At 34.7% G+C, this 27,600-nt stretch overlaps 2 protein-coding genes across 3 annotated transcripts in view; one reads left to right on the forward strand and one right to left on the reverse strand.

Moving 5' to 3' along the window:
• LOC142339608 (cyclin-L1-like) overlaps nt 1-27,600 on the reverse strand; it is a 174,721-nt gene that overhangs the window by 123,710 nt on the left and 23,411 nt on the right. The gene's annotated exons all lie outside the window — the stretch shown is intronic.
• The window catches only part of LOC142339609 (uncharacterized), a 49,483-nt gene continuing 30,729 nt past the window's right edge, over nt 8,847-27,600 (forward strand). The window contains exons 1-3 of one of the 2 annotated variants that reach the window (XM_075389769.1): nt 8,847-9,036; nt 9,598-9,815; nt 14,539-14,657. In XM_075389769.1, the coding sequence (XP_075245884.1) occupies nt 14,558-14,657 (100 nt within the window). In that variant the 5' untranslated portion in view covers nt 8,847-9,036; nt 9,598-9,815; nt 14,539-14,557. The remainder of the gene's footprint in view (nt 9,037-9,597; nt 9,816-14,538; nt 14,658-27,600) is intronic. The other variant, XM_075389768.1, reaches the window with a different exon arrangement.

Raw genomic sequence — 27,600 nt, forward strand, 5'->3', positions numbered from 1 at the left:
TCTAGGTATTAATTGATAAAAAAAGTTCACTGTTTTGGTAGTAAATTAGAATGCGTTCGTAGCATTGATTTTCAATAATAGAGAGTGTGCTATCCTGATGAACTTAAACGCAGAAGGTGCTTGTTTGAGTACTTATCTTCGATTTAACATCCACTGAGCAATTCAACTTCGGATTCCAGTTGGTTTTGGTTTTCATTCTAATGAAAACTTTTTATTCTGAAGGAGAGCGGATTCTGTTTACAAATTTTATATTCCATTAACACTACTAATTGATCATGTGAGCGTTATATAGAGTCAAGTTCAGATTTCCTTTGGAAAAGACTTTCTATCACAATGTTGTCTTTTTTTTCTCTTGCATTTGTAATTTTAGAATTGGATCGCATAGAGGCGATGCTTTTATGTTATGCCTTCAATGTTTTTAGGAACGAGTGAAGACTGACTGTCTCCGATTGACTGTGTCACCGACTTTTTTTCAAAGCATATGAGAGGCAACACGGCTAGTCTTTGACACTAATAAAGTATCTGTTCTGATCATAAGTATAAATGCAATTATCACTCTCCCACAAAAAAATTTCCAAAATATTTTCCTTCTTCTTGAGAACTACACCAAAAAAATTTTTTTGGCGAAACTAGATGTTATAGCATATTGGATGGTAAGGATTGGCCATAAAACACAATTGAGTGACTAGCGACATAGCGTAACTTGCACGAATTGTTCTCAGTTGTACTGCGGTGATGGGAAGTGAAAGACAGTTTTTCTTTGAATTGTTCCATGCTGGCAGCAATATGTATAATGTATCCATTGTTCAAGTTTTTTTTTAAAAAATCTTTAGAATTGTTCTCGTCAAGCCTTTGCAGACCTTTCGCTTTCTAGTAGTATTTAAGAGGAAAATTCGTTATCTCGGTTATGAAATAAGCAATCAACATCGACTGGGACCAATAATTGAGCTCTCAAAAACTTGACGTACTTTTCTTTAAAAAGACGATACTTGAAAACAGATTGCTTTAATTTCATAATGTTCTCTCTTGCTGATAAAAATTGTAAGACTTTCAGTGTTCAATAGCCGCTCGCGACATCTATACAAGCAACCATTGTGGCCAGTTTCCATAATAGGTTTTCCAATTGAGTTTGACTTTGTTGGTGTTTTTTTGAATGTTTGTACATACCTTTTTCCGAAGTTCAATGTGTTTGACAAAAGCAATTTGAAATAGTAAAAAAAATGATGCTGTACAAAGGATCAGCAAAAATCAAGCGGCTGTTCTGGGCGCGAAAATAAATTCAGTTATCTAATTTTAACATAGTGCAAGAAGTGAGAGTAGGGCAGAATTTTCAATTTTTATTAGATATTCTTTCACATTAATTTTTGACTTTTTTTCACTTTTTTTATTTGTTAAAGCTCAGAAAAAACTATAACATGTTTACTCTCAAGATTAGTCTAAAAACAATCCCTAAATAATCAACTCTTAGTCTGTTTGACTTCAACACAACAAGTTTATCAACTATGTTGTCGAATTTTGAGTTCTGGTGTTTTATTTTATTTACCTTTTTTCTTGCCACATATAGTCAGTAAAAACAAGTCCCAACAAGTTTCGAATGGTGTGTTATTGGATCTGTTTAATCGATCAACTGATAGGTTACTTCGAAAAGATTGGCATTAATTGCTCTGAAAAATTGGGAGTGACTTCTTGAGTTTTAACCGCATTTGCTCTTCTGTTAGAAGACTATTCACTTAGTTTCAGTAATAATAGGTGTCAAATGATCCCTTCTGAGGTTTCAGTGACTATATTTACGGCTCCCAAATTGTCATTGTAGGAAAAAAAAACTAGCTCCCGGTTTTAGAGATTATAGCTCTACTTGTCTTAGAAGATGAGTGATTTCTGTGTTTTGTCTAAAATTGTTGTTATGGGTGCCTTAGTTTTTCTTAAGACAGTTTTCATACATCTTACAGAAAAGTATTAAATATATTACTTTTTAGTTTGAAGATATTAATAACTTTTTCATTCACTTTAAAACTATTTGTGTTAATGAAAATTTGGAGATTTATTGTATTTCTGTGGTGTTTTTTCAGTGGAGACTTCAGTGACTATATTCACGGCTCCCAAATATCCATCTTAGGCAAAAAAAACTAGCTCTTGGTTTTAGAGATTATAGCTCTACTTGATTTAGAAGAATATGAGTGAGTTTTGTGTTTTGTCTAAAATTGTTGTTATGGGTCATTTATTTTTAATTATGACAGGTCACATTTTACGGAAATGTATTGGTTATATTGCTTGTTAGTTTAAGGATATTGATAACTTTCTCATTCACTTTGATACCAATTGTGTTAGTGAAAACTTGGGGATTTTTGCATTTCTGGGGTGTTTCTTGTTCTTTTTAAAGTTCTTTTTAAAGTAAATGGTTTTCGAGTTCTAAAAAACATCCTTTTTATACTTTCAGTGAAACACACAGGAGTGAATTGAAAGTTTTCATTCGATGCTTCATGAAGACAACAATCTCTTGGAACGAGTTTTCACAAAATGTTTGATATGTTGAGGTCCGCTGTGTTGGTTATTTTCGGCTTCGATTTATAGTTGAGTTTTACTTACGACAAGATCATGAAGCAAATCTATGTTTAAGATTTATAAGAAACCTAATTTAATTTTTGTGTGAAGTTTTCAATTGGTAGTTATTAGTTATGCGAATTTAACACAATATCTTCAAAAACAAACCTGACCGGTTTTCTCTTGCAATCAATTACATCATTTGTTTTAATCAACAAAGTGAACGGTCAGTTTAGTGAGTGATACTAACTTCTTTTTCAATTGTTTTGCCACTCTTGACCCTTTATGGAATCATTTTATAAAAAAAAGATGGTTCAAATGTATTTGAAAGGTCCTAATGAAAAATTATGTGTTTAATTATTTTTTGGGTATCCAGAAAAAAACAATTCGCATGACATTCGTTTATTGTCCCAATTCTCAGTTAATATGCATTAATCATGCAATGCACAAGTTTTGTGAAGAATCTTATAACAAATTCTTGAAAGGTTGGATAGTACTGACCTCACAATTTGAGGAAACAAGAAAAGAGCGTTTATAGACTCTTTCTTGATACTTTTTCTTTATTTTTTCATACTTGGATCATAGGCGCTGTTGGTAAAAAACCATCTAACCAATTATTAGATGCGCGCTTTTTTTAACATCTTTTTTTTCATTTAACAGGTCGAATGACTGTTGTCCGAAGCTTCCCATAGAAATGTTCTATCCTATATCGTCTTAGTTGTTTGGTTATCAAGAACACGTGTCTATCGATTGTCAAATTGCGTGGTCTGATGAAATCTCCCACCAAAAGACTCAAAAAATTTTATGTTGTTAGATTGTCCACTAGCATGTGAGGATTTTTGCAGTGGAAGATTTGTCACCCTTCCACCCAATGCACAAATAGAGTAGAAAAACTGCTTTTCTGTGCGCGAGATTCTTGTTGGTCTCCAAAAAACCAATTTTCACATCGGTTATACATTGACATTTTGCTTATTCATCTTTTGGATTCATTTGGATTCATCTTTTGCTGCGCTTGTCTCACAATTTTTTCGTTCTGATAGTGCCAATGTTACGGTTATTATCTCTTCAGAAAGGGTCTCTAGTGGTAGTTCTAAACTTTTGGTTTTGAGGCAATCATTATATCTATCATAAAACTTTCTTTTGCTAGAATAGCAAGTTTAACTTTTAAGCTTGAAATTAACCAATTTTATGAGTAAACAATGTTTTGAAAAGTTTCGGCAACAAAATTAGGCGATAAAAGAAATGAACTAAGTAATACAATTATAAAACTTGTACAATTATAAAACAATACAATTATAATACAATTATACAGTAATACAATTATACAATTATAAAACAATAAATGAACAGAATGTGAGACAATAAAAGTAACGTATATATTGAAAGTTATTAAGCTGGTGATAAGTAGTATTTTGAAGTGTATTGAGTAGCAGTTTAATTATTGGCAAGATCCATCTCTTCTCCCACTGAAAGCGTGAACAGATCTTCTGGGTTTGTGTTGTGATGATCTATTATATATCTGACATGGGGTAAGTTTGTGATACCTCGCCAATGGGCCAATGATTAGAGAGATATTGGTCTTTGGAGAAATCCACTAGCGGTGTCTTGAATTGTTCCTACAAGTGAAGTAGCTGGAGCAGATGGAGGTCGGAAATTTTCAACGGCGCCATCGCGCTTTTGTTTTTGCCGTGTCCAGTGTGTAGTTGGTAAAGTTGTTGGGTTTTCGAAGTTATCGTAGTAATATAAAATTGATTATGGCTTCTTGATCTCTTCAGTTGGAGGATTCAGTTTCAGAAGGACATAACTTGCAGTTTGATGCTGCTTTTTTAGGTTTTGCGAAGCATGTTGCCAAGTGAATTCTGAGGCAAGATTTCGGATGGCGGGGTTATCCGGTTTTTCTTAGGTATACATGGTACGCAAGGTTTGCATGGCGGTATAGATGTTGCTTTTTTTCGAAGTTACTCCACTACCGGGGTCACGCTTTCTGTGTTTCGCCTTTTTCATTGGCCTTCTGTACTCTTTTGAACTCGTTATTGTGGGAAAAAGTCTTTTCTTCAGTGATTGTTTTTGTTTCGGGGCCCAGTTTTTGGCTCCTTAGAAATACTGACACTAAATTTAGAAACATCCCTCAGGGAAGTTCTTTTGTTAAGGTTTGTTTTTGAAAAAGCACGTCCAGGTTCACATAAAGGCAGAAATGTTCCGATTCATTTTTGTTTGAGTTCAATTTTATAGATCTACAATGTTAAGAGAAAAACATATTACGTGAAATTGAAAAAAAAATCAAGTGAAATTTTTTTCTGCGCTTTGTTGTAAGCTCTTTTTTTGTAAAAAAAAACAATCTATTATAGACTTCTCAAAACCGCATATAGTTTTTAATAGAAGAATAATTTTAGGGCAACCGGCTCTGGTAAATGAAAACATCGAAAACTAAACCTTTTACTGGTGCTTCCTGTTTACAATGAATTTAAAGGGTAATTTCGCGTCAATAGTACAACATTGGCCCAGGAATAAACTTAGTTGTTTTTCGGTGAAGTTTTTAGTAGATCAGCTATATCTTTTAGTTATATCACTTTTTTTGTAATTGAATTTAAGAGTGCTGCTCAAAATCCATTTTGATTTCGTAAATTAGTGTTGCTTCCGGATTAAAATTTTCGAGGAAAAAACAAGAAATGAAACACTTTATAATCAAACAATCATAACAATGAGTACTAAAAGGAGAATTTCCAGCACGTTTGAGCTCGCTTACTTGAAACTGTTTAATTGGGTACTACTTTTTAGGTTTTTCGCAGTAGTTTTTCAATTGCTTTAATTTGTCAAAAATATTGAATTATTTTTATATGGAGGGCTTGAAGTTTAATTATTTAATTATACCAAAAAAGGGAAAACAGCCTCTTTCGAAAAATCAATTTGACTACTCTGTTTGGGCTAATTTTCTTGTCTACGGAGTGCATATTGAATTCAAAGCGCTATTTCTGATTTCTTGATTTCTAAACCGGTATTTTTAGAATCATTCAGTTCATGGCGCAGTACTAGGTACACGTCAATTCTCATTATTAGCTTGTTTGATTTTCAGAAATCATATATTTGGGGCAGTTATTAATTATCCGGTCTTTTCAACAAACAAGGAGGCTCGGTAATGTGCGTTCACTCATATTTTTTGACGTAATTTGCTACCAACTGAGAAAGAAAAACAAATTTTTTTTAAAAAAAAAACACATACTATACAAAAATAATTGTTTAATGAGTGATTTGTTTGATTTAATCTTTAATGAGTGCTAACCGATGAAAGATTTATTTACTGCCGAATAACCTCTCGTAAAAATCTACTTAAAAAATTACCAACAAATTCAAAATACATCAGTAAAAACCTAAGCTAAAATCAGATTATTCTCTAACTCAAAGCAGATGTGACCTTTCCGTAATAGTACATTGTACTAAGTCAAAATGAACAAGAATGAAAAGAGGCAAAGTCTATCATCAGCTGTCAACTAAAAATAATTGATAGAGTCTTATATAACTCCATTGGAGCCGTTGGGAGCATTCGTTAGCGGCGAGAAAAAGATATAAACAACGAAACCACGGAGAACCAATGATACTTGCCATTGATGAGAATAGAATGCAAGTTGAGCAACAAAACTATGGAACAAAATTACCTATTAATTGCGACCGAAATTCAATGTTTTTTTTCAAACGCTGATAAAAGTCGAAATTCCAACCGTTAACATCAGACGGAAAACAAAATGATATCAATTAACATTAAACGGCATCGGCAAAAACTTAAAAACTTTTAATCTTCTCGAAAAGATGTCGGCCTGGTTTTTTTGAGACTAGGTAACAACTAGACAAAAAACGCAAAAAAAGAAAAGTTTAAAATACGGTTTTTATTGTAGAGAATAGTTTCAGAGCAAAAAACCATTAGCTCTTAACTGGAAAAACTGGTTAGGCTTTTCTATACGACCATAAAGGGAACCATTGAGATCTCTCCTTATCCAGACATTGTCATAACACTGCAATAGAGAGTGACAGATACATCTCAGTAGCAGGTATTCAGTTAAACTTTGGGGGAAACTGCTGTGCTGTCGAAGCCAATGAAACCGTGTGCCATTCATTACAGCCATTAAGTATGATTAACTGCTCTCATCGTCAAAGCAAGTGGAAACCGCAATTAAATTTGTGGTATGACACGAAACACAAAATTGTTCATTTTTTTTTAAAAAAAATACTAATTAATGAAATTACAAAATTTTTTATAAAAACTCAAATTAATGGAGCCAAAGCACGCTTAATAAACAGAAACTAGTAATAACATAAAATTTTTCTTCAGAATGCAGATGCCGGCTCTGTTTATATTATATGATTTGTTGCAAATTGTCAGAAATGAGTTTTTAAAAAAATGACGAAAATAAAAATCCTAAATCTTTTTTTAAACCGTGTATAATCAAAAATCGTAAAATCCAATTTTTTCAATTAAAGGAAATCAATAAAAACTATAAACTCATAGGAGGTCAAATTTACATTATATTGGTGGAGAAGAAAATTGGTTTAGAAAACAAATTAAGAACGCGTAAGATCAAATTTCCTCAAACTACATTATAAAAACACCTTGTTGAGGCCTTCAAACCATAAGTAATCAAATGCACAGATATAAAACGTTTAATGGATTTTTTTTTGAACATCAATGAGAACTCGTTCCAGGTGGACTATGCGAACAAAACAACAAAGATGACCACATGCAATGACCAGTATCAAAGTTTTTTTGAATTGTTTTTGAAACCACACAGCCAGAAGAAACAATCAGCTGCAACATAAAAAAGAGAAATTTTTTTTGCGCTGCCGAAATTGGATGGGAGACGTCATTATAAGAACTAAAATATAATGTATCAGAAAGAAAAACAGAAAGGGGCAGAGTTCAAAAGGGCGACCAAATAATGCCATTAGCAATCAACTGAAATTATTAAATTTGTTGTTAATGTTTTCAGAAGAAGCTACTGGGACCCGCCATTATCCAAAACGAGTGATAGCTCTGGGAAAAAAAGAGTTTGCGAGAAAACTGTTTTGTAGCCGTTAATATCATATCATACTCTATTTACTAACTAAAGTTCTTTTTATACACATGCATATTTTCATCAAATTTTATCAATACGATGATGGGACAAGGTAGCAAATGATTGCAAAATTGGTAAATGTCCAAAATTTTTTTGGGGTTTCCACTGAATAAATTACCTGAGGTATTGAAGCAATTATGACAACAATGGAAAAGAGTAGCTTCTAGAAACACTTTAATTGCACGCTCTAAGAATAGGATATGGTTTGTCTTCTCTAAGACTAAGCAACAGGTTGACAGATGTTCAAAATAAAAAGCGAGACTCAAAAGTAAACAGGCATTTTCTTAAAATAAGTATTTTTGAATACCAAAGAGATGATAGGTGTCAACTGAATGCATTATATAGTTTCAAGTATACCATTTAGTCAAGCCAAGTGGACCTTTATTTATTGATACTAAGTCATGAGACCGCAGAAATGAACAAATGCGGGCGGCAAAACACAAGAAATTCTTTCCAATTTAGGAAAACACATTGTTTAAATTATAGAAGCCATGAAACTCTCTCTGAAGACACAGTATCTGATACTGGGGGCCTCATTTAGACGAAAAGCGCGGATGATTAATATATAAATTTTAATGCAATTTTTATTGCAAAATTAGTTCTTGAAGAAGACGTAGCCTCAATGGATTTATAATTTTTTATTGTCAAAAACCATACCACGTAGAGACAAAAACTTGCCTGCATTAACCGACTCGTTCAATTGTAACAGCTAATTTTTCCTTTAGTAACCGAAATAGGTTATGATAGGCAACGAAAGGTCATGATTCAAACGTCTGATAGCAGTTTTAGGTTATATTTCAGGCAAATTAGAAAAAAGTGGGTCGAAACGGAAAGGATCCCAATAATAATTTGTTTTGAAAACGAATCTCTTTGTCTCGCTGCACGAGCATATGAATTTTACGCCCCCTATTCCACGCAGGGACCCCTAATACACGTTTGGATGACAGACAACAAAGGAGAGGGTTGTATTTAAGTCAAAAGTTGGTCGTATTTCTGCCCCTCCCCCGAGGGTACAATAATAGTAATAATAAAGTAAAGTTTGGAGGGTATAAATATGCAGCTTCAATAATTTCAATCTGCATATTTACCCCCAGATTTTTACCGTGTTATTGAAGTAGGTTTTCCGAGTTTTATGCAACAAATAGTTCTTCTTTATAAAGTGCTATTTGTTGTAGTTGTATAAACTTGCAGAACTCAGCAAATCATCTTAGAAATTCTTATTTTAAATTTGACATTGAGAGAGTTACTTTTAGTTCGGTTAATTGTCTCATGTTAGAACGTGCCTTTTTAGAGCGAGTCATTATTTCTGACAATATCCTAATTATTGTTATTGACTGTGGAGTAACACCACCACTACAGCTGTTGTCAATCTTCAACACACCCAAGCACAGTTAACCTTTTCCCATGATGCCAACCCCCCCCCCCCCCCCCCCAACCAAACAAACTCGAGGAGGACAATCTCTGGGTCTTTTCATAAAGAGAACACCCCTGTCATTTGTAATCTATACTCCATTGCTCCCCCACTCCCCCATCTTCGTGATCATATCTTTGTATACCCCCATTACGGTAATTACGTACACCATAATGGGTCTTCCCATTTGCTCCCCTGATGGGGATTATAGCACACAATGACGGGGGGGGGGGGGGGTATATCTGTATCCCACCATGAGGAGAGGAGGGGGGTATATTTATAGCGTTATGTCAACGTTATATAGCTACTAAGATGTCAACGTTATATAGCTCTGCATGTCAACGTTATATACCTCTGCATGTCAACGTTATATAGCTACTAAGATGGGGGGGCTATAATTGCAAGCACACCCCTTACTTTCGTTGAAGGTGACTATAATGGGAAGAGACCTCCTCTCCGAAAAGGTCTTAGCGTTTCCTAAGTGGTTACTAAAATTGGGCGAGGGGTGGGTGAATTTGGTGACCGTACAATGGGAAAGAGTTGTGCAATAGCAAACCATTTGTCGAGTACTCCTAAAGAACCAAGCAGAGGCTTCGCAAATATTGATCGTCCAGGGACGTTTCCTTCCGCTGAAATCTGAACGATGGAACAACCCACAGAATAAACGCTCACTCAGTTATAAAGGTGTCATTGGAATATTATCAACCTGTCATCCATTCTGCGGAAGTGAGAAAATTGAATGGTTTATCATTTTAAAGGTAAACACTCATTTTCTACCCCCCCCCCCCCCCCACACACACACACACACACACCTACACTTAGAGACTTAGAGACTATAATTATTTTATGGACTCCACGTACACGTATCCCCTTTCCAACGTGCCATTCTGGATCTTATTTCGAGTCTTCTCATTATACCCCCCCCCCCCCCCCCCCCCCACGAAAATATAGCCCCCCATTAATAGAAATGAGCTATATAACAACATATAATTTGTAACTGGGGGCGTAAAAATCACGGGGGAAACAGAATAGATCCTGGATCTCTTATAACCCGTTCTCGGGTTCTTTCTTGTTCCTCAAGGCTTCATTTCTGTAGCCCTGCATATGTTGAACAAGTAGAGCTTCTTGTCAAGCTATGTCAAGATTATCTTATGCACAATTTACATTAAGTTGTTCTCTCTCAGCCTAACAAAAATCATCAATTTAATAAAGATTAGAGACAAGGGTGCAACTTAGAGACACAAGGGGTTCAAAGCCCATTTTAGCCCATTTTAGCCCATTTTAGCCCATTTTAGCCCATTTTAGCCCATTTTAGCCCCCCTCTCCCGTAAAATTATAGCCCCTCCTCCATGAAATTATACCCCCCCACATTATCGTATTATCGTATATTTATCATGATTGGGACTGTTTGTTATGTGACCGTTAAAACGGGGGGGGGGGGGAGATCTATAGTGGTAAAGACCCAAAGTTTAATTAGCTGACTTCAATCTAACGAGAGCGACTAAAGGGCATCGTGTTCACATTTCACCAACCAAAAGATGAAGTCTCTTAGGAATGAAATCCAATCTGAAAAACAATTGAATAACTTCAAGTCGAACGTCTAGAAAACGCCAATAAGCGGAAAATTGTCCAAGCGGAAAATTTACAGAAAACTGGAACCAGCAATTGTTGGCAAAGAACCAGCAGGCTTGTAAAATTTATTTTCAGACATGCTCATTGCAGATACAGACTTTGAGGAAGGTCCGGGATTGGACTCAACTCATGCGAAGTTTTCGCCAGTAGAATTTAACAAGGATGCTCGTTAATGTGCGTTCGCAAATGATGTTCCGACCCGAGCTTATTTACACTTTTGACTTAATTGTCAACCAAGTGAAGAGATAACAAAAATAGATGTTTGAGTTTAAAAAATTGTTTATCAACCTAACTACTTATTGAATTAAATAATGCCATGCCTCATTCCAGCGCTGACGAGATTTGTCAATGAAAGAACTACGAAAAAAAACAACAACATAAGCAAAAACAAAAACTTCGCGGCAAAAACTAAATATCTAAATTTGAACATACCTAGTTTGAAAACTTAACTACACAAACCTACTTTTTTCCTAACTATGAAACAGATGGAAGTTTTCCCTAATGAGACTAGGTAACAGGTCGACAAAGTGAAGATACAATGAGGCGAAATTCAAAAATCAATCAACATTTTTTAAACCGAAAAATTTCAAAAATCTTAAAAATACTTAGCTTTTAATGAAATCAATCTTAATAAATATAATAAACATTCATTATGAAACTAATAAGACCTGTCGTTTGTTAGACTAAGCCATGCAAACTGACTACAGAAACAGAAAAACTCGAAAAATTAAACAGTTTGCGAAAACACAATCTATTGAAGGCATTATATTATCATTAGCTATTATCTGAATACCATTTATTCTTCCTTCTATTTTGAATCAAACTAAAACAACTAAAATTATACTGAAAGATTAAATAAGTTCATTTCGGCCACATTTGAAAATCATTGGGATCTGTCATTACGCGAATGTGCTAAAGGACGAGAAGAAGATACAAAAAACACCACCCTCATAATTTTTATAAAAACGCATGCTATACAACAAACAAAACATCAGTTACGTCATAATTTCAGTAAAAATGTTTCTTTTTAGAATACAAGGAATTGTATGGCACCTCTCAATGATGAAAATAAGTTACAAGTTGACGAAAAGAACAACAAAAACTGAAAAGTAAAAAAAAATCATTGAAAATGTATGATATCATAAACTTTAAGACTATTCGCTATAATATGGCTGCCTCGAGTAACATCAATCCTTGAATCCTGAATTACTAGCTTCTGAGACTGGTCAGAATTTTGCACCAACCTAAAGATTAATAAAAATAGGCAAAAACCGCAAATTCAAAAACAAGTGAGCAAGAAAAGCGTCAAGGCATTAAAAATAACTTTATGGTAAATACTTTTCTATTATTATTTCATTTTTTACAACATGAGATTCTTAAATCAACAAATATGAGCAAATACAATAAAACCACGAAACTTCTGAGAAAACCCGTACTATCAACGCCATTAAATTCAATTGCATTCAACGTTAATAAAAGGGCTCCATGGGAGCTTAAAAGTTAAACCACAATAAGACAGAAAAAATGGTTCTCATTGACCAGTCATTGATACTAAAAGACATTACAAAAGGTTATTGACTATGAAAACAACAACAAATACAGGCAAAAACCAAAAATTCAGTAGAGAAGTACGAAAAGAAAGTGTCGAAACCATTTAAACCATTAATTTTTTTAAAAAAACTTAAGCTTTGATCCATTTAACGTTTTATCTAAGCCAATGGGAACTAACAATATTAGGATAATGTGCAGAGATTTCAGAAGAGCCAAAAACATATCCAAAATTTTTCCAACTATCCAAAAAATTTAAGAAAACTCGTGCATTCAACTCATCAAACCAATAGTTTGAAGATAAAGTCGCAAAATAGAAATTTGTGTTGAAGTAGAAAAAAGTTCCGTTTATTACTGAGACGTTCGTACAGTTCACGACGATAAATTTAAGATTGGTTAATCTTCAAAAATTTTTTTCGAAAAATTAATTTTGAAGTTTTTAAAGTCAATAAATTAAATAGCTTATAACAGAAGTCAATAGATATGCTCAGTTATGACTTGATAGAAGGATAAGGACGTTTGTCATGCATGGGTTATCGTTAAGATATCACAATAAAACTTATGACCATGAAAACAAAAACAAAAACAGAAAACAAAAATTCATTGGAAAAGTGCGAGAAGAAAGTGTCGATTTAAAACATAACCCTTATCTGAAAATTTTGTCTAAGCTCAATTGAACGCCTTCTCACAACCAATGGGAGCTATCAAAAATAGGATAATGTGCTAAGATTTCAACAGGAACCAAAAATACAAAAATATCCAAAAATTTAAATTCTTTTTTGAACTCATGTTGCATGGAAGTCATAAAACTAAGAGCTATAAAAGAAAACGTAACCAGAACAATTTTGGTTGCAGTAGAAAAAAGTGTGGGGCTCTAATCATTACTGCGAATCTCTTACGGTTCACAGTTTACTTGTTTCTAAGGACTTAACAGACATTAAGTTCAATAGCTTTCAACAGAAGTCAATATTTACGCTCAGTCATGACACGATTGTAGAACGAAGATGTTTTTCATGCATACGGTATCAATGAGATATCACAATAAGTCTTATGACTATGAAAACAACAACAAATACATGCAAAAACCAAAAATTCAGTAGAAAAATGCGTGAAGAAAGTGCCAAAGCCATTTAAACCATAAGCTTTTCTCTGAAAACTTTATCAGTGATCAACTGAACTCATTTTCTAAGCTATTGGGAGCTATCAATATTTGGATAATGTGGTATGAGTTCAAAAGTAACCAATAATACAAAAATAACCACAAGAATTTTTTTAAAAAATTGAGATCTTGAGTCATTGAAGTCATATATCCCAAAAATAAGGAGATAAAACCGCTCAACAGAAGAAATTTGGTTGCAGTAGGAAGGCGGAGGGTCCTGTCATTACTGAGACTGACTTACGGTTCACGAAAATAAGTTTGTGGTTGGTTATTTTTCCAAAGTTTTTTTCGAAAAATTATTCTTAAAGTCTTAACAGCCAATAGCTGTCCACTCAAAGCACTAGATATGTTCACTTAATGCTCATTATGGAACATATGGCACCTTTAGTCAATGATTTCTTTCCATAGGACTTCAAAAAATAGTTAATCCTCAAAAAGAAAATCAAATTTTCATTTAAAATTACGAAAACTCAGTGTCGAAGCCAAAAAAACATGAGCAGTTCCTTGAAACCAAATTTTTTTCTTCATTGGGCTTCATTTGACTGTAAATAAAGTTTGTCTTTAACGTAACCTAGATATGAAAAGTGACTAGTCTCTAGGTGACTTTAAAAAAATGATAAGTTTTCTAAAAAAGAGCTGTCAAACAGAATTCGATTTTGTTTGATAGTGAACTTCCCTATGAGACAAGAACTAGTCTTTTTTATCGCCTTCAGTCTATTAGGAACACACAATTGGTTCAGTTTGTGGCATGAAATGTTAATTTGAAATATAATTTTTTTAGACAGTATCTTAATTTGAAGAAAAATTACACTAGAAATGAACAAGATCATGCCAAATATCCCGTGTTCACACAAAACTTCAATTGTCGATAACTCCTCGAAAAAAAAAACGAAATTCAAAAAAATCTTTTTAGTTTTGAATTCTACGCTGGAACAGCTTTTCAATGATACCACTCACATTTCTCTACGATGAATATATCGATCGGCCAAAATTGAGTGAACAAAAAAAAACCATTTGAGTATATAGTTCCAAATAGAACCTAATACAAACGGAGTGTGAACCGTCGGTCCGTGCCCAAAACTTGTATGAAAAGACAATATTTTTGAGATATCTATAAATGGAATGAGGTAATGTTTTTACAGGAGATTGTTCACGAGAAGCATGAACATGAACAGGCTGGGTCCGAGGGAGACCAGAGCTACCATGAGCAGATCTGCCAGTCTACCTCCGGGAGGTTACTCAATCCCCAGCGGAAACCCAGGCAACTGTTTCCTATACTATTTTATATAAGTATCCCAGGCTGAATTCTAGTTCAATCCCATGAATGAAAATATCTATCCAGAGCACTTTTTCTCATAAAACAAGCAAACAGCAGACCAAAATCAGCTATGATCTAGACTTCGCATCTATCCACATTTTGTTGTGGTGTTTATTTGGTCCATCGAAAAACTGTATGAAAGTAATATCACAGACATTATAAACTATATCTGATTATGAATTTGGCGCCTTTCTAGTTATTATAGAGCCATATAGCTGCAATCAGAGATATCTTTATCAAAATAATGAGCCGCAGATTGCAGTTTTTATTTATGACAGCTATTTTTGACTACTTGGGCTGCGTGAATAAATTAAGAGATTTTAAATCATACGGGGCCGCTACAAGAAGACAAGGTTTTATTTAGGTCATATAAATGCTGAACCGCTGATGCTTTTGGTAGAAATATTAATTTCGAAACGCACTTTCACCAATTGAAATTACGTTCTAAGAAATATGGAATAAAATTTTATTAAATTTATATATCAACTGTTCAATAAAAAACTTGAATGGAATGCATTTAAATAGAAACGCCTGGCGCTCAGTGTATTAGATATTGAACAAGTTTCATTCACTTTGGAAAATTTTGCTGCTTTTGTTGCTCTAAAAAACACTTGAATTCCGAGGGTACATAAATAGTAGCTTTAAGTATCGACTCGGAAATGTATTTTACGTATTACTTGACATCAGTTTCTTACAAAATAATTCTTTTGAATTTATCATGTCAAGCAAAAAACACGTCATCTAACATAATGAAGGAGTAAAGAAGTAAGCCCAGCAAATCCAACGATCTTGAACTTAAAATCAAACAAGGGCGAATTAGTACCTAATGAATAATATTCTGGATTTGCTTTAATTTTTTCCAATTGAAAATTGACTAGAGAGATTTGAAATTTTTCTCATTTGCGTTTCGGTTTATGAAATGCGTGAGGTCATTCCACCTTTTTTATTGCAGAACGAACAAACCAATGTCGCAACTTATTTTTTTAAAGCTATCGTTTCGGAAAAGTCTATTTTGTTCTATTGGATTCTAAAATTTTCCATGTAGGGAGTGGTTTACCGAGTGTATTATCAAAAGAGGGTAGAAGTTTTTGTTCAATTTTCCAGAGAAAAGAATTTTTTTCTAAAAACAAACTAATCGCGAAAACACTGTACTCGATTTATTCTAGAATTTCATCAGTTTGCAGAATTAACGTATCACCTGCATATTGCCAGAGTTGTGTACTGCTATCAGCGTAAGTATACATATCAATTATATAAATATTGAAAATGAGTGGACAGAGCACCGTACCTCGAGGAACTCCCCTGTCAATTCTAAGTTCATCATATGCAATATTCTTTAAATCTACCGCTTGCATTCGCTCGAATAAAAAAGTTTTAATTAATTGCATTGCAGAGGTCTCAAAACCTAGTCTAAGCGGTTGTTTTGAGTATTGAATGGTTTATTGAATCAACAGCCTTAGAGATCTATCAATACTGCTGAAAAAATGTGTTGATCTGTTTCTTTCCTAATTAATTCAGTAATATACCTTATGGCGTCTATGGTAGATCGTTTCTTTCCAAAACTGTATTGATTTTTACTGAAAAGTTTGTTTTTGTTCAGGTAACCATTGATTTGTTCCCGCAAAAAAATTTCTATGATTTTGGAGAGGAACGATGTGATTGACATCGGACGGTAATTGTTTGGTTCTTAAGGATCATCAATTCTAAAAAGTGGTATTATATGCACTTTTTCAAGTTTTTTTTGGGAATAGGAAAACCGGATGCAGTTGTTTATCAAACGTTGGATATGTGGCACAACGCTAGGACAAGAGTCCTTAATGGCCCATGAAGGAATTGATGACGGTACCAGTGGCTTGTTTCTTCCCAAAATGTAATTCAGTGAATCGTTTTAATACCTTGAACCATCTTCCCAAGTAAAAATTTAACCTCAGTTTGAAGTCTCAATTGATTTTCAATTCGTACACCTAAGTATTTTACCTCGGCTTTTTCAATAATATGAGAGTTGTTAACTATCAAAGTTTCATTCTGATGTTTTCAGACATTTTTGCTATATTCAGTGAACTCATTTTTTTAGTTTGTTTTTATTTCAATTTCTTTGCAATATTTGACAAGATTATTGGCGCTGGTAGCTAGTTTTGATCTACTTTCTTCTAGATTTTAATCAGACGTCAAAAATAACGTATCATCTGCATATTGTCTGAGTTGTGTATTGTTATCTTTGAAAATATAAATATCATAGATATAAAATTTTAAAATGAGTGGACCCCGCACCGTACCCTGAGACACTCCCCTATCAATTCTCAGTTCATCAGATGTAATGTTCCGTAACACTACCGCTCAGATTCGCTCGAATAAATAATTTTTGGTTAGCTGGATTTATGCGGTCTCCAAACCTAGTCTAACCAGTTCAGTTATGAGTTTTGTCCGGTTTACTGAATTGAAAGCCTTTGAGAGACCTATCAACACTGCTGAAACAAAGTTGTTTTCATTTGTTTTTTCCCTAATGATTTCAGTAATTTTCATTATTGCGTCTATGGTGAATCGTTTCTTTCAAAATGTATTTTGATTTTAACTGAAAAATTATTTTTGTTCAGGTAATTCTTGATTTGATCTCGCTAAACAATTTCTATAACTTTAGCGAGGCACGGTGTGCTTGACATCGGACGGTATTTGTTAGGTTCTTCAGGGTCACCAGTGTTAAAAATTGGGATTATATGCGCTTTTTGAAGTTGTTTTGCAAAATTGCAACACCTGATGCAAATGTTTATCAAACGTTGATCATATGGCACAACGACACGACAGAAGAACCTAATGGCCCATGAAGGAAATGATGACGTTTCCAGTGGCTCGTTTTACCCAAATATTTAATTTGCATCTTTGTGATCTTTAAGACAAATGAACCGAAAATTAAATTATTATGGGTTATTATTGAAAATTGAGGGAATTTTGTATTTTGACAAGTGTATTTGCCAAGATCGAAAAATCTGTAATTAAGCAGATTTGCAATTTTCCTGGGTTCGGGAACAAACTCATTGAAAACGTTTCTTATACATTATATGTTTGGCTTTACTTTGTTGGAATTATGAATTTCAATAACAAACAAATAATTTTTTCTGTTCTGTCGTTTTTAGCAGCACCAATAAGGTTTTTATGAAATCTCCTAAAATTATTATTGTACAACTGACTTTTCAAGTTCTTGAGTTTAAAAATTGTTCCTAAGTTTTATCATTTAAATATATGTTTTTTTGTTCTCTTCTGCTTAGTCTGCTTCAATTCTCATTTCTTATATAGCGAAAGGGCTTTCTGGTTATTAAGAATGAAACTTCTTGAAGGGAGTATGAAGTTGAAGAGCTATTACAAATGTGTGCGTAAAAACTATCCAATAAAAGATTCGGATGGGAAATTTGATAGAAGCCGCGCCAATCTGTTGACTCAAGGTTTTTCAAAAATCTGCAATGTTATAACTGTATTCGTTGTAGAACAAATTGATAAATGGTTTTTTTTCTGGTGTTCAAATTAAAATTCAAAAAAACTTAATTTCTAGAAATGGTCACACATATTGGGAATATCACAAACAAACATTTTCTCTGAAACAGAAATTTAAGCAATTGCATAATCTATCAAACTGTGACCATACGAGGACTAGTTGATGCAGGTTGGTACTTTTATGTTTGAAGGTTTAGATCATACTGAATTAAGATTGTTTCTAAGTTTTCTTTTTCATTATCTTTTAGATAATTTTTTTATTATAACCAATCAGAACGAGTTTTTCGTTCTCGGTTATTACCTTATCAATTTTAATAGCTAATTGTTCGAGAATAGGAAAATTCAATTGTTTGTTGGGTGAGTAGGTTATATTTAAAATTAGTTTTTGTTTCTGATGTTTTCTCAAGCTTTTCCATAAGCTTTCAAAATCTAATGAAAACAAATTAAAATCGTACCTTTTTTCGGTAATAACTTTTTTATCAAATCTCCTCCTCCTTTTCTCACCTTTTTTTTTCACTGTCATTTTTCTATCGTATCTAAAGCAGCAGAAGGTTTCCTTTTCGGGATTGAAAAAGTTCCGTTGTCAGAGTCTGTCAAACGAGTTTCTGTGAAACATTATTAATACAGTTTTCTCTAATATTGTTTATCAAAGGTTTCAATTGTATTCTTTTGTTTACAAGGCTTTGGCTGTTTAATTGGAAAACTTTAAACCATCTTTTGAAAATCCAAAAAGTTTAATCATTGATGAATTCGTTTTAATTGGTCCCAGATTGCTTTCAATAGCGCCATAAGATGAAATTGTCACTATTATGAAATATAGACTGCATAAAATGATTATAAGTAGGAATACAGGATTATTGACGCTGGGAAATTTAAGACCACTAGCGGTATAATGTAAGTATTAAGTAAGAATTTTTGTTTGCTAGACTTGGCAATTATATTTACTATTTCTTATCATTATGTTTGGAAATGAACAACTCGAAACATTTACATTGCATATAATACTACTTACATTTAGAAATAATCATAAAACTTTGAGCAGCACTAGTAAATCGAAAATTCGATTGATCAGGTTGCTGATGGTGGTTATTGCCAAAACTATTTTGAGGTCTGCGATTACGAGTTTTTAAGGCCTGGTTTATGAAATGAATTTAGTTACAACAGGAAGAAGCTGGGACGGGATTGAAGCAACGGCCAGTTTGTTGGCGTACTTTTGGGTGTTTTGTGATGAGATTGTTGTTTTGATAAAGACCTTGTGGACAAATACTGTAACTGGATGTTATTAATAGATGAGATAATGGAAGGTTTTTTAAAAGAGGAACGGAATGTTGAAAATTGAGATGCGCCCTATTAAAGAACAAATGTTTTTAGCTCACATCTGAACTCTACCCTTCAGAAACTTTAGTGGCAGTGGCTTTAATGTTCGCATTGAGACAAGATAATGCGCAATGGCTGATCAAAATAGAATGCATGAAAAAGTTTAGTGGTTTAATAAATTTTACTGTCTTTGTCTTTGTTTTGCTCCATGTCTTTCAAGAGTGGAATTTCACAGATCGCATATACTTCAAGTTCGAACTGTTCAAGGAATAGACTGACCAGTTTTTGAGCTCCTCAAAACTTTCCACGGCAGATTTCCATGATTCAAGATGTTGTTAGTGCCGTGTTGAATCATTTTCCCCGTATTGCCTGATAATCTCGATTTATTCATTGTCGTAGAACCAATGTATGCATGTATAGCGTAATCTTTTGAAATTGATCCATCCATTTCAGCTTTCCGATTATAGTGCTGCCAATTACAAGATTCTGGTATTCGTTGGTCAAAGCTTTTTTGGAGAGTCTCTTACCGGTTCGTAGACATCAGTTTGAGTGGCCATATCGGAAAGTTGTCTGGTTTGCCTAGCCTGGTTCATACCCTCCTGTTGGTTGCCATTGAACAGACCATCTTCCATTAGGGATATAAATTTGCTAACCGTGCTTTCAATAATATTTTCTTCTTCAATTGTTTTTCGGAAGCATAGCATAAATCTGGTAGGTGTCAGGTTCGCTCAGGTCAATATATTCTTTTTAATTAAGCTTTTTTTCATCTTTTATGATAGAGTACTGCTAACAATAAGCTACAGTTAGTACAAATTGCTTAGAGAACCAAGTATTCCATATAATTTTTCAGGTCAAAGAGTATTGACGTAAGCAGTGTTATTTTGCTGTGTTAAAAAAAGAGAGGTCAACTGATTTGTTTGAATTTATCAGCTTTGTCTGATTGAACTAAGAGTTTCTTGTAACAAACATAACAAAGAAGTTTTGCATCCGCTCTGCTTCAGACAGGAAGTTTTGTATCCTATCAAATATCCAGATAGTTTTTATGCTGGATGAGATTGAAAACGTTTAAGTGGTTAAAAAAACACAAAAAGTAGTTATTATTTAATAAATCAGAGAGTCAATTTGAAAAAAAATATCTAAATTCTTAATGACCGTTTGAACTATGTTCGTCCTTGGTTTTCTCAAACAAGAAAAATGCCCAAAGCGCATGGATTCTTAAATGGGAAGAAGTTTTAGGTAACACTTGATTATTTAAAACTTTTGAAAATTTTTCCAAACGTATGAGTTTATGAGCCCGCAAATTAACGCAATAAACACTATGTCATAACAGAGATATTGATGTTAACTAATTTCTCCTTTGAAAATCAAACTTCGATATTCATTTCAAAACAAACAATTTTTGTTTCCATATGCAAAACGGTTTTAAAAAAAAGAGCACATGTCGAAAATTTTTTTACTCTAAGAAGAATTTAGCCAGGAAATCTGTTCAAATTTAGCTACGATCGATTCTAATTACCACGAAGGGGCTGAACAAAGGAAAAGAGAATAAAATGAAACTGATTCTTCTAGAGTAACCAAAAATTAGGTGTAATTTCAGTTATTTTTTTCGGACAGGGAGTTTCTAACCTATCAAAAACCCATATTGTTTTTATGAGGGGTATTAAGTAAGACGTATGGGTGAAGAAAAAACCAGGAAAATGGTTACTATTCGATAAACTAGATGGTCGATTTGAGAAAATTTATCTACATTCACTGTTTGAAACGTCGTTTGTAGGTTTTCTCAACAAACACATACATTGCATTTCTCTTCATACAATGCCCAAAACGGGTGAATTCCAAACATAGTGAACAATTTTATGGAATCTAAGAATGAAAAAAATTCAAAATGAACAAAATAATTTTTTGGGGCAGTAAATTATAAGTTAAAGGAACCGTTTTTCAAAAACAGAATTGTTAGTGTTATCCTATTTCTGCTTTCATTGTCAAAACTTGATGACATTTATTTCACAGTCTTTTACAATAATTATTTTGTCGTTTTGTTTCCTTGTATAAAACGGTTTCAAAAAACGGAGTTAATATCGACGAAAAAATTGTTTTAAGTCTAAAGAGAAACAAGCCAGGAGAGCTGCTCAAGATCATCTGCAATTAAACCTCACAACACCAATGGGACCGAAGGATTATAAAGAGGACAGGACTAAACAAATAGACAGATATTCTTCTAGAATTATCCAAAATAGGTGTTATTTCAATTATATATTTTTTAAAATTAGACACACTTTTGCTTCTATTTGAAAAGATAAACGAACTATTGCTAAAAGATACTGTCATTAGACCTAGTAAACATGACTAACTAAAACAACGTTTAAGTAACAACCCCCTGAAAAACCTCAGTGGTCTATTTTGTTGCCCTTTTTGAAGACTGATTGGGCTCATTTCGGATTTTTAAAACCAAGAACTGCTTTTTATTGCGACAAAGTAAGTTAAACAAAGAGTGAAACAATTGGGCTTCTGAAGCGACTAGTTTTAAAACAACCACTAAACTTCTAAAAGGCAACAAAGAAGCAAAAATGGCAAAAACGGAATTTCAATTTATTTTAGCTAAAATGACTGATTACAACTTTTGTTGCTGACACTAATTAAGTGAAAGAACCATAAAAACAGCGGACACAGTCAATTATCAAAAGCTGTTAAAGTTTTACAGAGAACGATCAATGTCAAAATTCGCCTTAGAAATTGCCAACTCTAAACTGAATCAGTAAAGCATTTGATTTTAACGTGATCAGATAGCTTTATGAAACGAGTTTGCTGTACAAAAGGCTGAGCGAGAATGAAGTAAAACAACAAAAACAAAAAAATTGCAATTTGTTAAGATCAAGTAAGTTGAAAGTGAGAAAACGCATTGAATATAAATATAACTCAAGTCCTGAAGAACCCAAATAATTCAAAGTTATACTAAAAGTTTTTGGAAACTGCCAGTCATAAACAAGGTCTTAGTAATCAACAGTAGTCATCATCAACAGTCATAATTAAGGTTAGTCAACATCAAACTAATAACAAAATCTTTAGGCCACGACTTACATTGGCTGTCAACTGAAACACTTAAGGACATTCATTTATATTTTAGATAACATTGGATTCATTTATGGAATTAGATAACTTCGTACTTGGTGAACCCGAGGCAAAAAAAGAATCAATAACAACAAAAAATTACGGGGAAAGGGCATAAGTTGTTAATTGTTGTTTGAGAGGAAATATAATCAAATTTAAATTGGTAGATAATAATTATTTTCTTTTTTAGCGTTCTCGACAAACATAATCAGCCAGCGTCAAAGTGTCAGTTCCATGAAAAACTGGCATTCTTCTTTTTTCAACAATTTAAATTAAAGAAATTTGTCTACTTTTGAGAAATTTGTTTCTCAAAAACAAACTTAAAAGGGGAGCCATAGTTTAGCCCACAGTTACTAGTGTTTTAGAACAAGAGATTTTTTTAGGTCTGCCGCAACAATTTAAGATTACAGAATGGTGCTAATTTCATAGGAAGACTGTTGAGCTGTACCTATCAGAAAAAAGCAGATTTTTTCCAATTGTTTTCTGTTGCGGCTGCTCAATAATCTCAGCGGAACCGATATATCACAGCCTGGTTCTTGAGTTTTACGCCGGCCTGGTTCTTCACAGGGTTCGATTGACTAACAAAATCGCAGAAATAATTAGTCGCTCGTACGTATTAAAGGACTGTAACTTTTATTTTGTTGATTGAAGTTAAGAAAATCCTTAGTGATAATCTATGTTCAATCTCGCCCTAAAGTTTGTAAGGCTTCAACCAGTGTTAGTAATTTTGCTAATTTCTCGTTAATTAAGCTCAATTAACTTAAAACTGGCAAAATCTTAAGATCTAGCAAAACTTATCAACAAAGACTAAAGTTGTTAAAGAATCAAATTTTAGTCAATTTGAGAGCCAACTGCTCTGTATAACAGTTTCTAGTTTCTAATGGCTTTAAATACAATTCGGTTTTACTAATCAAACAATTCGGTAATATTAAATAAGGAAATATTTATCATTTATAACATCATTGTTACTTGTTTCTGATTGGTTAATCAAGAAAATGATTTAGGTCATTGTTTACATAGTAAATGTCAAATTACTGCATTATCTACTTTTGTTGACATAAGCACTGATGGTTGTTACGTAACTCTAAATGCCTCAAATATACGATATTTGACCTTTAAAGATCACCTAAAGTATCATAAAATAAACAACTTAAGAAATTTAACAATAAATGACAAAATATTGAAAAATGCCAATTTTGCACTATATAAGTGCTAATAGCCACACTTGTGGGTCTAATGCTATAACGTTCGTTGGCTCCGTGAGTAGCTTAGAGGTAGCAAAAACCGTGTGCCATGACTTCGTGTTTCTCAGGTTTTCCTTCCAAAAATCGGGGGAGTGTACAAAATTTCGGTCGCAACTTGTAAAAATTTTCAGTTTTCACCATTTTTGAGTTTTAATTAATTCTAAGTTTTTTCAGTTTCAAAGGTTAATTCTTGCTGTCTGATGACTTTTGTAGCTGATTTGAAGTGGCGCTAACATCGCCAGCCCTGTTTTAGATCTCGGAAACACCATCGTAAGATACTGGCTCTAACTTTACGACTGGCCGGTTCAGTTCTCCAAGTGCCATTTTAACTCTCGCTGATCTCAGAACACCGTCGTTTTCAGTGAAGATCTCAATGATTTGTCCAAGTTTGTACTCAAATCGTTTCACAGAGTCATCTACTAGCCACACTAACTCACCTTCTTTCAGGTTTCGCACATGTTCTTTTGACCACTTCGGTCTTTGGTTCCTTTGTGGAAGGTATTCGCGAGTCCATCTTTTCCAGATCATGTCGGCACATGCTTCAGCCGCTTTGAAAGATTTTCTCAGGTTCACTGGATGGCATGAATGGTGCACTCGCCTTCTCTCGTCCTAGCAAGAACTGATTTGGCGTGAGTGCTGTCAAATCTTCAGGGTCGTCACTTACTGCTGTCAGCGGTCTTGCGTTGAGTGTTTGTTCCACAAGACACATTGTGGTGCTGAGTGTCTCGTCGGTGAGGCTTCGGTTGTCCAAGATTGCAATCATGACCTTCTTGCATTTTTGAACAAGTCTTTCCCTGATTCCACCAAAGTGAGGAGCTCCGGGAGGATTGAATTTCCAAACAATCTTTTTCTGTGCTAAGTCACTTTCTATCTTAGCTTTGTACCACTCGTTCATGAATGCCTTCAGCAAGTTGGTTGCTCCAACAAAATTTGTTCCGTGGTCGCCGATGGTGGTACTTGGTTAGCCACGTACTGCAATAAATCTTGTCAGAGCAGCTAGGCATGACTCGGTGTCCAATGATTGTGCGACTTCGATGTGTACTGCTGTCGTTGTCAGGCAAGTAAAGAGGTAGCACCACTTTTTCAAGTTACGTCGCAGGAACTTCACTTTAAGGGTTTCGATGTAGTCAACACCGGTATGAGTGAATGGGAACACATGTTCATCAAGTCGTTCTCGAGGTAGATCCACCATCGGAGGGTGAATCGAGTTGGCGTTTTTGTGTCTGCATTTGATACATCTCGACTTGATTTTCCTTAATGCATTTCTTATTCTGATGATCCAGTGCTTTTGTTAAAGCATATTTCTCACATATTCTGTGCCATCATGTAGGTTGTCACGATGTGCTTTCTCTAACAGAATTTGTACGACTGGATGTTTCGCGGTTAACAATATTGGGTTGTTTTGCATTGTAATCAAGGTTTGAATGCTTCAGTCGGCCTTTCACTCTAATTGTTCCACCTTACTCTATGAAGGGTGACAGTTTGGTGATGTTCAATAGTTTGGAGATTTCTTTACTCCTTGCTATCGACATTGAAACATTCGGGAAGCTTTCGGTTTGAACAAATCAAAACAGTATTTGTGCTGCTTTATGGATTTCGTCTGCTTTGAGGGGTCCTCTCTGCTTGACCGTAAACCTCATTTAGTAGGCAATGAAGTTTCTAATTCTGTTGACGGTACTGTATCGTCTCCAGTCAATTAGTTGGTCTAGTTCAGTTTCTGTGGCTACACTACTAGTAACTTGCTCAGCTTCAGCTTCGTTCACTTGGCACCACAGCTTTCGCCACTTTTATTCATCTGTCTGGAGCCATGCCGGCCCGTTTAACCACCTGAACTCCTTGAGACCTTCGATGGACATCACTTTTGAGCCAATATCTGCTGGGTTTTCGATGCCTTTGAAATGTCTCCATTGATTCATGGAAGAGTTTTCCAGTTTTTCTGCTGCCCTGTTGGCAACAAACACTTGCTGTTTCTTTTGAGCTGACTGTAACTACTGTAAGAGTGTTGATGAATCGGTCCAGTGATAAATTTTGTTAATACTGACATCATGTTCCCTCAAAATCTGCCTCCTGAGACGAACTCCGTAGACTGTGGCTTGAAGTTCTAACTTCGGAATCGTCGTGTGTCTGATAGGTGCTACACGGCATTTTCCTATTACGTAGGTGAATTTCAACGTTGCTTCGTCCTGCAGATATGCCACGATGCACATCGCTTGTTCTGAAGCGTCTGTGGAAATGTGTAGTCTCAAATTTGTACAACCATTTTCAAAACAAAGTCGATTCATCGACATCATCCTTATTTCTCTCAACTCAGAGCACCAATCACTGAATAGTTTAGGTGTTCTGCTGACAAGTCTTTGTCCTATGCTTGTCCCATTGTTGCCCAAATGCTTTTGAGTAGAAACCGCAATTTTACCGTGAAGGGTGAGCATATCCCAATTGGGTCGAACATTGCTGAGACAAAAGATAGGACAAATCTCTGAGTTACTTTTTCTGGAACTTCTTGCTCATTTCCACGACAGACTATGAGACCATCTGTGTCTATATTCCAGTTCAGTCCAAGTATTGAGGATGAGTGTGGCTCAGCCTTGAACGTTTTTACAACTTTCGTTGATCTGTCTGGGATTTGTGACTTGACTTCTTCGTCAGTCGTTATCCATTTTGTCAAATTGAATCCACCTTTGCTGAGGATCTCTCTGATTTTCTGGTGTGTTGCAAACTCTTCTAAGTTTCTTGAGTTTGTGAGGGTTGATGACAGGATGATGTGGCAACTACCATTGAAGCTTGTCTCTGGTTTCGTTCAGTTCAACTTGTTGGACTTTGCAGACATAACCAGCTTTGACGTCAGTGTCAATGGTTTCCTGGGAACGTTTTCGCAATATATCATCTTTCTCTAGGCGTCAGTCTAAGGGCATGGGTTGCCCCAGAGCAGAGTAGAAGTTATTTGGTAACTTCACTTCCTCTTCTCGCCATAGAAGTCCAACTTCGTATCTTTCACCTGTGAATCGAGTTGTTTGCTCCAATGTCTTGATCGCTCGTTGCTCGTCTTTTGAAAGTCCGGTGACATCACAGTTTGAGACATAGAACTCGATATCCCAGTACTTACTCAACTGGTTGGCTACTTTATCATCTGCAATGGATTTTGCTGTTGTGGCAAGAGCTGCTGCCTGTTTCGCTGGTAGCAGACCACGTAAGGCCCATTCTATTTACGATTTCACTGCCCATGGTGCAGTTTTGTCGTTTGACTTCTTGAATTCTAATGGGTGATGGATGTTGTAGCAGTCTGGTGCAAGAATTTCTTGAACTTCGTTTAGATTGTAGCTCTTATTTGGCAAGTTCTTCAGATGGAAGTCTGATTTGGAAGTCTGGTCACCCAACTTCAGTTTCTCGAGAACATAGAATTGCACTGTTGTCAATGGTTGAGACTTCTTGTGCGTTGAAACCACTATCGACACTATTTCCGTCTTGACATCTTGTGATTCTTGGATTCCTGCTACTCACAAAGATGCTTTTCGGCCTTGCAGCTGCAGTGTAGATACAATTGACCTGTCCACGAATGAGATTGAGGATCTCGTATTACACATTGCCAGCACGCTCAGGCTGTGGTTTCCAATCATCAGTTTTACACGCACTACAGGGATTCCTACTTGTGCGATCATTGTTGCTACTGCTGTCGTAGCATCTGAGGCACTTGTTGTAGCCTCCTTCTTTGAGAAGTCAGTGTGCTAAAGTTT

The sequence above is a fragment of the Convolutriloba macropyga genome, chromosome 5, assembly GCF_964194025.1.
Source record: "Convolutriloba macropyga chromosome 5, txConMacr16.3, whole genome shotgun sequence".
NCBI classification, from domain to species: domain Eukaryota; kingdom Metazoa; phylum Xenacoelomorpha; order Acoela; family Convolutidae; genus Convolutriloba; species Convolutriloba macropyga.